The sequence below is a fragment of the Ailuropoda melanoleuca genome, chromosome 4 (assembly GCF_002007445.2).
Source record: "Ailuropoda melanoleuca isolate Jingjing chromosome 4, ASM200744v2, whole genome shotgun sequence".
Classification (NCBI taxonomy): Eukaryota; Metazoa; Chordata; class Mammalia; order Carnivora; family Ursidae; genus Ailuropoda; species Ailuropoda melanoleuca.
In genome coordinates this window covers 74,095,774-74,110,177 of record NC_048221.1, presented here as the reverse complement: position 1 = coordinate 74,110,177, position 14,404 = coordinate 74,095,774, and the positions used below count along the sequence as shown (strand labels likewise).

General features: G+C 35.0%; 1 protein-coding gene across 4 annotated transcripts in view; it reads right to left on the bottom strand.

Annotated features, from left to right (window-relative positions):
* The window catches only part of FOXN2 (forkhead box N2), a 63,430-nt gene that overhangs the window by 19,759 nt on the left and 29,267 nt on the right, over positions 1 to 14,404 (bottom strand). For 3 of the 4 annotated variants that reach the window (XM_011217289.3, XM_034659094.1, XM_034659095.1), the window contains exon 2: positions 9,377 to 9,927. In XM_011217289.3, the coding sequence (XP_011215591.1) occupies positions 9,377 to 9,913 (537 nt within the window). In that variant the 5' untranslated portion in view covers positions 9,914 to 9,927. Of the gene's footprint in view, positions 1 to 9,376; positions 9,928 to 12,031; positions 13,171 to 14,404 lie in introns of those variants that run through there. The other variant, XM_002912425.4, reaches the window with a different exon arrangement.

Sequence of the window (14,404 nt, the reverse complement as noted above, 5' to 3'; positions counted from 1 at the left end):
ATATGCTTTCCAAAGATTAATGGAAAAAGCTACAAACATTGATTAGGCCATGAGGAAAAATAAATTCCCTTTTAAAGTTCACAACTTTGGGGCGCCTGGGTGGCACAGTGGTTAAGCGTCTGCCTTCAGCTCAGGGCGTGATCCCGGCGTTATGGGATCGAGCCCCACATCAGGCTCTTCTGCTATGAGCCTGCTTCTTCCTCTCCCACTCCCCCTGCTTGTGTTCCCTCTCTCGCTGGCTGTCTCTGTCAAATAAATAAATAAAATCTTTAAAAAAAGAAAGTTCACAACTTTAAGACTCCAGGGCAAAAAAAAATAAAAAAAAATCCAACAACAACAAAAATTCTCTGACCACTTGGAAATTTATAATACTCTTAGATTAAAAAGATACCCAAACTACAATTTTAGATTATCTAGTAAATAAAGGGTATAAACATAGTTATATGAAAAGTAAGAGAGTGTGGCCAAAGGCAAATTTATATCCACTTTCATTCACTTTTTTTTTTAAGATTTTATTTATTCATTTGACAGAGAGAGAGAGCCAGCGAGAGAGGGAACACAAGCAGGGGGAGTGGGAGAGGAAGAAGCAGGCTTCCAGTGGAGGAGCCTGATGTGGGGCTTGATCCCAGAACGCCGGGATCACGCCCTGAGCTGAAGGCAGACGCTTAACGACTGAGTCACCCAGGCACCCCCACTTTCATTCATTTTTTAAGAGACTTATTTATTTATTTATTTATTTGAGAGAGAGCATACATGTGCATGAGGGTGAGGGGCAGAGGGAGAGAGAATTTCAAGCAGATTTTACACTGGGCATGGAGCCTTACTGGTGACTCGATCTTACCACCCTGAGACTTTGGCCTGAGCCAAAACCAAGAGTCAGACACTTAACCAACTGAGCCAGGTGCCCCATCCACTTTCATTCTTAAACAACAATTGAAATATCTGAAATAAGCTTTTATCATATCTGGAGAAGGGTGGAGAGAAAATCAGATAATGTTATATAATGTAAATATATTATATGAAAATTGATAATTGTTAAACTAGAAATCAGGAAAAGAATGGAATTGATAAATCAAGATGAGTATTCTAAAAAACCATCAATATGCTACACACCCTAGTTGAGGTAGTCAAAGGAAATAATTGAAGGACTTTGGGAACTGTGGTATCTATCACCTGCTAACTCTTCCTTCAGGATAAACCTATTCTACTTCCTTAGCTGAACAACCTGAACAGCACATCCTGAACAGAAGCTGGACAAGTACACCTTACACATGTACCACATCCATACACAGCCTACACACAGAACTCCATAGCCATGCAAGAAAATAAATAAATAAAAAATAAATTTAAAAAATTAAAAAATTAAAATTCAATTAAATCAATAAAATCTTCAAACAAAAAAAGATAAGGTAATTTATGTGTAAGTGACACAGAGCTGCAAAATAAATGAATACTTATTTCTGGGGTTTATTCTGAAATTGGCATAAAGTTAGAGTTTATATGTTTTTAAGATTTTATTTATTTATTTGAGAGCGAGTGAGCGAGCAAGGGAACAGAAGTGAGGAGAGAGACCGAGGAAGAGAGAAGCAGACTCCCTGCTGAACAGGCAGCCTGACATGAGGCTTGATCCCAGGACTCTGGGATCATGACCTGAGCCGAAGGCAGACGCTTAATCGACTGAGCCACCCAGGTGCCCTGTTTTTTTTTTTTTTTTTAAGATTTATTTAGAGAAAAAGAGCACAAGTGAGCAAGTGGGGGGAGGGGTAGAGAGAGAGACAGAATCCTGAAGCTGACATCCCACTGACTGCGGAGCCTGCTGGATGTGGAGCTTGTTCCCAGGACCCTGAGATTATGAACCTGAGCCAAAATCAAAAGTCAGCTGCTTAATCGACTGAGCCACCCAGGCACCCCACGTTTATATGGTTTAATAGCAGCATATTCCTACTCCTTTACCTCTAAGAGGGAGTTTTGAAAAAATCAACAAGAACAAAATCAATTAATTCTGAGTAAGACATAAAAGGTAATAAAGAACAAGGAATAAACTAAATTTAGAAGGAAAAACAGCTGCTTTAGAAAAAGTATGCTATCAGCGTAAGCAGTTTTTAACATCCTAGCAACCTAAATATATAGGAAAAGAAAAACCATAGCTGTAATATCATACTGTAATATAGAAAGAAACACAACATACTATTAGGTGAAACTTTCTTCTGGCCTTCAGCAGCAAAATAACACATGAACTATATACTAAGTAAGTATTTGAAATTTTGATTTGTTTTTCAAAGGAAGTCAAATTTTACAAATGTACTTTTGGATGAAATTACTTAAATTAGGTATGTCTTCAGTCAGTTGGCCCAAGGGATAAATGTGTTTTTTAATGATAGGGAAATAAGACTTTAAAACATTAACACCCACAACATCCTGAAGTGGTTCAGTTTCATACAGAAAAGATATGTATGAATTATTTTTCATATACTGACCAAGACAATTATTTTAATGATTCTAGCCAGGTTCTGTCTTGGTATTCCTGAGATTACACTCCTAGAAACTGTTTGGTTCAATAGTCTACTTTTTAAATTCTATCGTGAGAATTACAAATTGTTCTGACCATAGTAGAATTGCTATTTCCTTGAAATAGTAAATGGGAAGAACTGGTACTGAAAACCTGCTGTTCAGGGCAGTTAAGTATCTTGAGTAAGGTCTCCAAATAATAGTCTGGTTTATGTTACCATGGAAGCATTTCCTTTCACTGGGTCTGTTCACAAACTATCAGTAACAAGAGATAAAATTATGTATTTGTTAACATTATGTTTTAGAGTCTTCAGAATAGAGGAATTCATTTTAAACTAACTCTCACTTAAAAATCTTGCCCCTTCATTATTGTGCTTAGATGACAGAACACAAATAATAGTTTTAGACATTAAGTATTGTTTTAAACTAACTTTGTCTATACAAAATAAGTCCGTGCAATTAAACAGGAAATGTGCATGCTCTCATTTACTATTTTGCATTTTGGAACTATAAGGCTTCTGGACTTACATGGTAGAGAACCACTGAAGGTTTTGAAGAAATAATGAATATACTAAGAAATAACTTTAAAAAGATCTTAATGTTAGTTGTAGAGATAGTTTGGGAGAAAAGGCAATGTTCACTATTCCTGAAATGTTTTTACATACTTGCCCTGTACATTTTAATAGTTTCCCCCCCGACTATCTTTTCTGTGGCTTTTAGAGTGACTGAATTAAAAGGAATTAACTAATCAAAAAGGGCATTCATGAGTCCTGTTTATAGCTTAAAACTTTAATGAACTTTTATAGTGGTTGGCATGACTTCCTTTCCTGGGATTCAGTTATTGAAGCAATTCATCACTATGCAAATATACAGACTAAAACTGTACTAAACCAGGGAACATTTCTAATTTTGTGTTTCCCAGCTCAAGTCTCACAGTTATAGTGTCTTAGTTTGGCTTTAAAAAAAATTAGAAAAGTAGATATAAGACCTGGATGTTTAAATATTTAAAACATGAAACCCAAACCAAAACAAAAAAAGACCATGTCTAACTTTTATAATTTTAAAATACTGAGGCAGATAAATACCTAGACCTGTCTATGGAGAGTATTAACTATGGTATGGATGATAGGGGGGAAAATCTCATCAGAAGCTATCCAGCTAACTGCGCATCATTACCACTTTGTAGTTTGACCCAGACCCTGTCATCTTGACATTTTTTTGAGATTATCATCTATAGATAAGAGCTATTCATCAAAAAAGTGCTGGCAAGGTTGCCAAATTCAATTCCAACATTTTTTGGAACTAAGTACAACTTACTTGCCTTCTGCAGATTACAAGAGTACTGTTATTTTGAAACACTGATTCTAGAAGTATTTCATAAATTAAAAAAAAAAATCCACAAGCAACACCAATCCTACCTGACTGTATCACTTTCTGTCCAAACTTCAGACATTTAAGCACTGTGGCTATTGATTTTGTGAAGACCATCACCTGCCAGTTTCTTTCCTCCTACCCTGACCTGTGGTAATAGCTTACTAATTTTTATCCCAATACACTACAATTTCTACATTTATCCTCATATTTTTTATTATCTCACAAGATGATTTCTTTCTCTTTATCACACTCTCCCCATACTCTAGACTGTATGTTTTCTTGTTCGCTAGCTCTCACTTCCTTAACTTCTTTCTTTGAGCATTCAAAAATGCTCAATTTAATTATATAAATAATGCACACATGTAAAGATTAAGAATAAAAACAAATCCCTTTTGATCACTACCACAAATCAAACTACACTGGACATATTCTGCAATTTTTATTACAAACGACGCCACAGTGGATATACATCTCATTGTATGCAAGTATGAATGTTACTCTCAGGGAGAAATTGGAATCTAATCCACTAGACCAAAAGATATGCACATTTCTAATTTTAATAATTGTAGCCAAGTTGCCCTCAAAAATGGTCATACTAATTTACACTCCTATTAGCGGTATGAAAATATCGGTATTATTTCCCCTATCCTTATCTAAATTGATATTATCATTTAAAATGTTTGCATTCTAATGGGGTACAACTATTTTTGAGGGTTCTTTTAGTTTGTATGTCCCTGATTACTAGTGAGGAGGAACATCTCTGCATGCTTATTGGCCATTTGTATCTCCTCCTCTGTTAACTGCCTGTTCATAATCTTACCCATTTTTTAAATTAGTTTTTATTTTCTTATTGAATTAGATGAATTCTTTACACACAGTGGTGTATTGCTCATTGTAAACATCTCCTATCAACTTCACATTTAATGACAGAATGTTGGTAGCTTGAAACTGGCCATGATGGAAATATTTATACCCTGAAAATTTACAAAAGCTATATTCCACCCCTACTCAATCCTTCCACATATATGAGCACACCATATTTTGAATCCTAATCTGTTTTGTCTCAATCACTTCTTCTTAACCAATCATTTTCAAGATTTCTGCAACATTTGATACTGTTGCTCATTCACACTTAAACTTACCCTCCTTTGCTTCCACTACAACATACTTTTCCTAGATTTTCAGTGCTGATGACTTCCAAACTTAGAGCTTTAATCCCACATTACCACTATTTCTGTACCATATTTCCAGGTACCTATTAGACAGTTCCCCTCTTGTATCCCACAAGAAGTATAATCACAGTAGCTCTAAAACTAGAAAATAATTAAATGATACAATTCAAAATAAAATCAACAAATACATGTTGGAAAGAACATATCCAACATTCCTAAAACTTTTAGTCATCTGAAAGGCAAATTTGACTGAGGCTGGGGGAATCTGCTTCCAAGATGACTTATTCACACGACTGTTGGCAGAAGGCCACATTTCCTTGACACACAGGCCTCTCCATAAGGCTGCTTAAATGTCTTTATGATATGGCATCTGGCTTCCCCTATAGCTAGTTATCCAAAGCCCAAGATGGAAGCTATAGCGCCTTTTATGACCTAGCCTCAAAAGGCATGATCCATCATTTTCACAATATCCTCCTGGTTACATAGGTCAGCCCTATTCATTACTGAAGGGAACTCTACAAGGGCAAGAATAGCGGAAGGTAGGGCTCATTTGGGGGCCTCCCGGAGGCTGTCTATGACACAGATTGATCTTTTGAAATTACGGAGGCTTTTTTAATAGCCTAACACATACTTGGTCTTCATAAATACCCATGTGTAGTAGACAGTGTATTAGATAGCAATATGTTACAAAAGATAACTAATACAACCCCCTTTTAAGTTAGCTGTAAGATGATGATAGATGATGATATATCCTAATGTCTTACTACTCATGGACTAATGGTACCAGGATCAATGGGGAGCGTGTTAGAAAAGAAAGCCTCAATCTCCACCCTAGATTTGCTGAATCAGAATCTGCATTTTAACACGCTTTCCAGATATTAGTGCATACACTTAAGTTTGAACAGCACTATCCTAGAAAAATCCTTCAGTCACTTAAAAACATAATTACTTGCTCCTAATTTTTATTCAAAACAAGAGTTCTTGTTTTACTCAAAACAAGGAGAGTTCTGCTACCACTTGGGGGGTACAGGAAGCCATTAGAGGACACTGTTCCCAGTCTAACAAGAAAAAAACAAAATAATCCACAAAATCATAATTTTTTACAAGCTCATTTGAGAGCTAAGGCCACAAGACAACTGAAAGAACTGAATCCTAAAGTGTGACAGGGCCTTGTTAGGAGAGATGGAACATATGGACTGTTTACCTTTGGGAGAGCATAGCAAAAGTGGCAGTCATAAAATAAGGTTAAAAAAAAAAAGACTCAAATTTTAACAAATTCTTAAAAGCAGGGGTGCCTGGGTGGCTCAGTCAATGAAGTGTCTGCCTTCAGCTCAGGTCATGATCCCACAATCCTGGGATTGAGCCCTGAGTTAGGGTCCGGGATCCCTGCTGCTCCCTGCCCACTTCTCCCTCTTCTCCCTGCTTGTGCTCTCTTACTATCTCTGTCGCTGTCTCTCTCTCTCTCAAATAAATAAATAAAATCTTTGAACAACAACAACAACAACAAATTCTTAAAAGCCAAGGGTGAGCTAGCAAGATAATTTAGCATTCTTGGCATTCCCAGACAGAAGCGTCTGCATCAACTAGCCAGCATTTTTCTACAGGCCCCCATCCACTGCTCCATAGGAAGACTTTAGACAGGGAAGGAGACCTAAGAGAGACACCCTTGTAAATGGTGATGGATATATAGAACATACTAAGGTTTAAGGCTGGAACAAGGATACCAGGCAAAGCTCATCCATATTCCAGGCTTTAAATGACCATGAGATGAGATCAGGTGTCACTGTGGGACAGGCACACAACCTGACTACATACTGGACAAAGCTCCACTATGAAGCAAAAACTGTCTGCCACTGACAGAGTGGCAAAACACCCTCCTCTCCCCAGTCCCAGGTAAAGGATGGCTACTGCTGGAGAAAAATACAACATTCAACAATCCTCACACATTACTGACACTAAGCAATGGCCATGCGTCATTAGGTAATGGGCAGGAAATCTGCTCATGCCCAGATGATACAAACCAGAGATCTATTGCCCCTGAGAAAGGAAATGGTAACTTACTTGTACCCAGGACCACCCACTGATACTAGGCAAAGTTTAACTACCTTGAAGGGAATAGCAGGGAACTGGCCTGAGCTCCGGAGCAGTGCTGTACAATAGGACTTTCTACAACAACAGAAATATCATACATTTGTACTGTTCGATATGCCAACCACTAACCACATATAGGTAACTGGCTACTGATGATTACAGTTCTAGACTCCACTCTGAGTAGATGGGAGAGACTGTCTGCTCCAAGGGAAGGCAAGGAAAGTCCTACTTTTGAGACAAAGGCATACAAAGCCTGCTTAATACTAAAACTAGAGCAGAAGAATCAAGAAACTCCTGCTCCCACCTCGAGAACCTCATACCAAGTAACAAACAATTGCTATGGGAGGGGCAAGAGCACAGACAGAAATATCTAACCCTCTTCCTGCACCCAAATGTATCACAAGCTGAAAGATGAAGGTAGAGCAGAAATGCTAAGAAAAATCATCTGACACTCCAGGACTCACATTAAGCACAAAATATTAGCAGTCCATCTCTGAATGAATTTGAAGCCCGTGGTACTCAGAAGGTAACTTTGACAACCACAAAACCTAAACCCATCCCAATTATTACCTAGATTGACCAATACCTGTTTCATGCTAACAACCTGACAAAAGTAGAGGCATGTTTATTTCTGGACAGAAATATTATCTACCATTTTTTTCAAACAATGTTTGACATTTAATCCAAAATTAAGAGACACACACAAAAACAGGAGATAAAATAGTCAGCAAAACCAGACCCAGAGATGGACCACATATTGAAACTATAGACAGACACCATATCTATAATTAATACGTTTATGGATCTGGTGGAAAATTTTAGCAGAAAGATGGAGACTACTTTTAAAAAGGCAAAGGAAGGGCAATCCTCTTGGGTTTCCCCTCCCTCTTTGGGAGCTTTGTACTATCACTTTATTATTGCTCAGGAAACCTTGCTTTGGTGAAAAAAAAAAAAAGGCAAATGAAAATGCTAGAAATGATAAATACGCGTAAGTCCTTTATCAGGTTTATCGGCAGAATGAACACAACACAGGGAAGACTAAACCTATAAAAGATCGAAAGAAATGATCCAAACTGAAACAGAGAGAAAAGAGTAGAAACTAGGGCAGAGCAACCAAGAGGTAAGACAATAGCAAATGGTCTGACGTATTTTTACTTCGAGTCCCAGGAGTGGGAAGTGAGCCACAGAAATATTTGAAGAGATAATGAGCAAAACTTGTCTAAATTTAATAAATGACAACAAACCACAAATCCAAGAACCTCTGAAAAACCAAAGCAGGATAAAAATAAAGAAAAACACACCTAGGTGCACCACAGTCAAACTGCTGAAAAGTAGTGATACCAGAGAAAAGTCATTGAAGTCAGACAGAAAAAAACCCTAACATTACAGAGGAACAAAGATATGAATGGCAGCAGACTTATCAGAAACTACACAGGCCAGAACACAAGAGAGTAACATCTTTGAAATACTTCAAGAAAAAAAAAACTTCTTAACCTCCACAAAAGATTCTTACAAATTTATTGCTAGATTTGAACTATAAGAAATGCTAAATAAACTTATCCAAGAAAAAGGAACTGATCCTGATAAGCATCAGGATTAGTCAACTTTTTCTGTGAAAAGCCAGATAAGTGGTGTAATAGTATAATGGTGATATAATTTGAAAGTAGACTGTGATAAACTAAAGACATCCATACTGAAAAGTGTACAGCAACCACAACTACCACCACCACCAGCCCTAAAAAAGAGAACAGCTGATAAGCCAATAGTAGAGATAAAACTGAATCATAAAAAATACTCAATCCTTAAAAAGACAGGAAAAATGGGAGAAAAGAATAGAGCAAACAGAAATAGCATGATGATAGATTTATAGCCAACCATATCAATTACATTAATGTAAATGGTCTACATTCCAATTATAAGACAGTCATATTGAATAAATAAATAACACATATTGATACAGTGATGGAACACTACAGAAACTAAGAATAGAAAATTAGAACATTAGAAAACAAATTTATGTCCTACAGTAGACTGAAATTGTTAGATTTATGTCAATATCTAAGAAATTCAAAAGCATCTCAATGAAAGCAAATGATGAATATAATTAAGCTCAAACTAAAGTAACTATGAATTGACTATTTTTTGTCTTCCTTTAGTTTCCCCATATTTTAAGGTCTCGATGTTAATTCTCTCCCACCTCCCCAAATACAGCAATGTTCATAAACACTGACCTTGCCATGGCTTCTTTCCACTTTCTGAAAACATTTATTCAAGGACAGATTATGTCGAACAGAATTCTTCCAGCCTGTTGGTGCAGTAGCAAAATATGGGAAGCGGTCCAAAATCCAGCTATAAATTTCTTTGACAGGCAAACATTTATTTGGAGAGTGTTCAATAGCCATGTAAATGAGAAGACTAAAGGAGTATGGGGGCTTTGCAGTTGCTGATTTTTTTTCTGGGTTCTGATAGCAAGATGGTCCTAAGGATGGCACATCATCTCCCTCTATGTCATACAAGGGACTAACAATTGGAAGACCCTCACTTCCAAAGCTGAAGTTTGTTAGAAGATTAGTACTTTCATGAAGCCAGTTCAAGTTTGTGAGTTCATCATCTGCTGACTCACTGTCCACTAGAGTGGCCTTTGGCCTGGCAGCATCAACAGCTTCAGGCAAGCTTCCCATTTTGTAAATCTGGCTTAATCCTGCAAACTTTTCAGCTCCTGGAGTTTCAGCTCTCTTTTCTGGAGTCATTCCAATTACTGGACCCATTTACTCTTACAGTTCTGCAATAAAGAAAACAATTGTCAATCGATATAATACTTAAGATTCTTAAGCTCATGGAAAAAGAAAATACATATTTAAATATCACCAAATCAGAAATTTTGCAACTAATTATCCTATATAATATTTAAGCACAATATTTACATAACAAAAACATTAAAGCTTACAATATAAGGAAGAGAACTTATTTCATATTATTTGTATTATAAGACATTTTAATACATTATAATGCTGTAAATAAAATACAGCATTGTAACACCATATGCATGAGTGATATTAAGAAAAGTAAATAATGTATTTTGAATACTTACCAAAGTCCCCAGCCTATAGTAACAGCCTAGTAAGTAATGGTTATTATTATTAAAAATGAGCAGAATTTCTTTGAATTATAAAATTTTATAATCCATGCATTTTGAGGATCTATGACCTTAACTCAATATAGAAATAACCAAATTTAAATTTAATAAATTAAATAAATTTATTTAATAAATTATAAATTTATTTAATAAATTATAATAATTAAATTTAATAAATTTAAATCCAAACAATCGTTTATTTAATAATTAAATTTAAATTCAGTATTAGGCCAAATTTAAAATATTGCTTAAATAATAATTCCAAACAAACCCTTTCCTCAAATCTGAAATATTTACTATAAAGAGATAAATGATTTCTAATATTTTTATAGATTATACTAAAAATATAACATTTCTTATTCACTAAATTCGTTATCAGCAAAATTATTATTTACTATAAATTTATTCTTTAGTACATTCAATATTTTAAGTGAATTCTATATCATCTCATCAAGTACTGACACTGAAAGGCTGGCATTCTCTAAGTAAAATCTGAATTAGCACTGTATTTTCAAGGAGAAGGAAAAAAAGCTATTTCTAAACTATCCTTTTTTACTTCTATTTTCTCAAATGTCTTTTGTTTCACTTTTGAAACATACTTCAATGCAAAAAACATCATGGGAAAATAATTGACCACAGAGAAAAGTGATATAAGTAATGTACTAATAAATTAATTTTTAGTGGTTCTTAAAAGTACCTCATTTATAAATTCAGTGAAAAACTTTCTATGTCTTCCATTATCCTATCCAATCTACTTATGCTTATAGAACTGAAATAAGAGAAGTATCCCCACAGTTTTATTTTACTTAGAACAAGGCTGGCAGGTTACTCCAAGAACTATGAAAACCAGTCAATTTTACATGTAGAAGAGTCTATCTGGATTCTGGAAGCAATGAATAGATGTAGTCTCAAATTATCAACAGCATCAGCTAATATTTTTGGGGCCAGGTATTGTGCTAAATACCACAAACTATATCTCAATTAACCATCAATTAAATCCTATGAAGTAGGCACTATTATTAACCCAATTTTACAAATGAGGAAAATGACTCAGAGGTTAAGCATCCTGTGTTAGCTTACCTGGTTAGTAATGGGCAACAACAGAATTTAAACCTGGGCAGCTGACTTCAGAACCACAACTCTAACTAATACATTATCCTGGTAAGAATGCAAACTCATCACCAGTGAATACTAATGACCCAATCCTATCTATTTTAAATCTTACTACTGTTATCTCCATATCCAGTTCCTACCTCTCTTACTTACACCTGTATCTATAATTTGAAATACCAAGACATTGTATAAAGGAAAAGATCAAACTGTAAAAATTTGGTTTGTATTTCAGCAATTATGAAAACCACATATTCATAAACACATGCACATGTGTGCGTGCATATGTGCACATAGTGTATTTCAGAGATGACATTCTGTCCTGTGTAGCTGATCAAATTATTCACTTTACCACCAAAGTCTCTCTGCCCACAAAGAATTTAAAAAATGTGATCAATCAGAGTTCATTAAGAATATCTTGCTTCCTTTAAAAAAAAAAAAAACCCAAACACTCTTCGCAGTCAATGTTCAAAGAAGGCAATGACTAATTTCCAATGTTCTACTTTTGCCTTTCACCTCTATCTCCATTTATCTTCAATCACGTATAGAAATCAGAGTACCAAATATCAGTAGCTAACACTTAACTGAGATTCTACTCTATTATAGATGCTATGCTATAGGCTTTAAAATCCCTACTTACTTTGCACTGCTACTTAGTTCTGTGTATGGTCCTTTCTTCGCAGCCATGAATTCCATAACGTGTAAGTTTTTTACCTTTGTACTCCTAATGAATCTTAACAAAATGTTGGGCATGAGTAGGCATTCCAATTATAATCATTTCAAACTGAAATGAACTTACATCAACATATATGTCTACTCTGTACCAAGTGCTGTGTCACCTGCCTTTAAGAATTATTCTATTTTAAAAGAAAATCCTTAATGGTAGAAAACATCCTAACTGGTAAAAATCAGAAAACTGAAGTTCACTTTATTAATAAGGAAATAAAAGCGAAGTAAGCCATTTGCCTAAAGTTCTAAAACCAATAAACAGTAGAGCCAAAATTATAAACCAGACTGAGTTTAATATTCAAGTTCTTTTTCCATTAGAGTACACTCAATCTCTTAAGTAACTTATATTTTTAGCAATACTAATTAAGACAGATACTGTTGACAGATATAAGAATAACATATATTCTCCTCAGAAATTAATTCAGATGGTTGCAAATGTTATTCCTCTGAATTACAAGTTTAGAATAAAATCTCATTACTTTAAGATGTAAAACAATATTATGTTAGCATATATGCCAAATATTACACAAAGTACACAGCCAAGCAAAGTTAAAAAATTAAGTACTGACATTGAAAGGCTGACATTCTCTTAGGAAGGTTTGAACTATGACTGTATTTTCAAGGACAGAAAAAGAGCTGTTTCTACACTATCCTTTTAGAGTATACTTCCGGACACCATTCACTTAGAATACTAAGTCCACCACAATAAAGAGGCAAATCATCTTTTCTCACAAAAAAAATAAGTATATAAATAGCAAACATATATTAGAAAATACCCAACTTCACTGATATCAAAGAAACTCAAAGCAAAACACAAATGTGATATTAAATATGACAATGTATTTGGCACAGTGCCTGGTATGCAGTAAGCACAAATATTAGTAATAAAATTAATATCTACTTTTGTCCAAATTAACAGTGGTTTAAAAAAATATTATATTTAATACATGATTTTGGGCAAGGAAGTAGTGCCATTTTGGAATGCTAACTGGCAATACGTACCAAGAATCATTAAAAATGTTGTATTCTTTGACCCAATAATTCATAGATCAATGGAACAGAATTAAGAACCCAGAAATAAATCCACATACATATGGTCAATTAATCTACAACAAAGGAGACAAGAATATACAATGGGGAAAAGAAAGCCTTTTCGATAAATGGTGCTGGGAAAACTGGACAGCTACATTCGTAAGAATGAAATTGGACCACTTTCTTAAACTATACACAAAAATAAGCTAAAAATAGATTAAAGACCTAAATGTAAAACCTGAAACCAGAAGATTCCTAAAAGAAAACAGTCAGTAATCCCTTAGGCATCAACTATATTTTTCTGGATCTGTCTTCTCAGGCAAGAGAAACAAAAGCAAAAATAAACAACAGGACTACATCAAACTAAAAAGTTTTTGCAGAGCAAAGGAAACAATAAACAAGATAAAAGGTTTTCTCCACTGAATGGGAGAAAATTTTTGCAAATAATATACATGTTCAGGGGTTAAATATTCAAAATATATAAAGAACTCATACACCACCACCAAAAAATCCCCAAATAATCCAATTAAAACTGGGCAGAGGACCTGAATAGACATTTTTCCAAAGACATACAGATGGACAACAGACACATGAAAAGATGCCCAACATCACTAACCATGAGGGAAATGCAAATCAGAACCAGAATGAGATATAACCTTCTACCAGACAGAATGGCTAGTGTCAGAAAGATAAGAAATAACAAGTATTGGTGAGGACATGGAGAAAAGGGAACTCTCGTGCACTACTGGTGAGATATAAATTGGTATAGCCACTGTGGAAAACAGTACTGAGGTTCCTTGAAAAATTAAAAATATTAGTACCATAGGATCCTGTAATTCCACTTCTGAGTATTTACCTGAAGAAAACAAAAACACTAATTCAAAAAAACACATGCATCCCTATGTTTACTGCAGCATTAACCTACAATAGCCAAGATATAGAAGCAACTTAAGAGTCCAAAGGTAGATGAATGGATAAATAAAATATGGTATAGATAAGTAATGGAATATTACTCAGCCATAAAAAGGAATGAAATCTTGCCACTTGTGACAACATGGATAGACCTAGAGGACATTATGCAAAGTGAAGAAGTCAGACACAGAAAGACAAAAACCATATGATTTCACTTACATATGGAATCTAAAAAACAAAACAAATAACATCAATAAAAGAGAAACAGACTCATAAATATGAAGAACTGGTTGTTACTAAAAGGAAGAGTATGGAGGGATGGGTGAAATGGTGAAAGGGA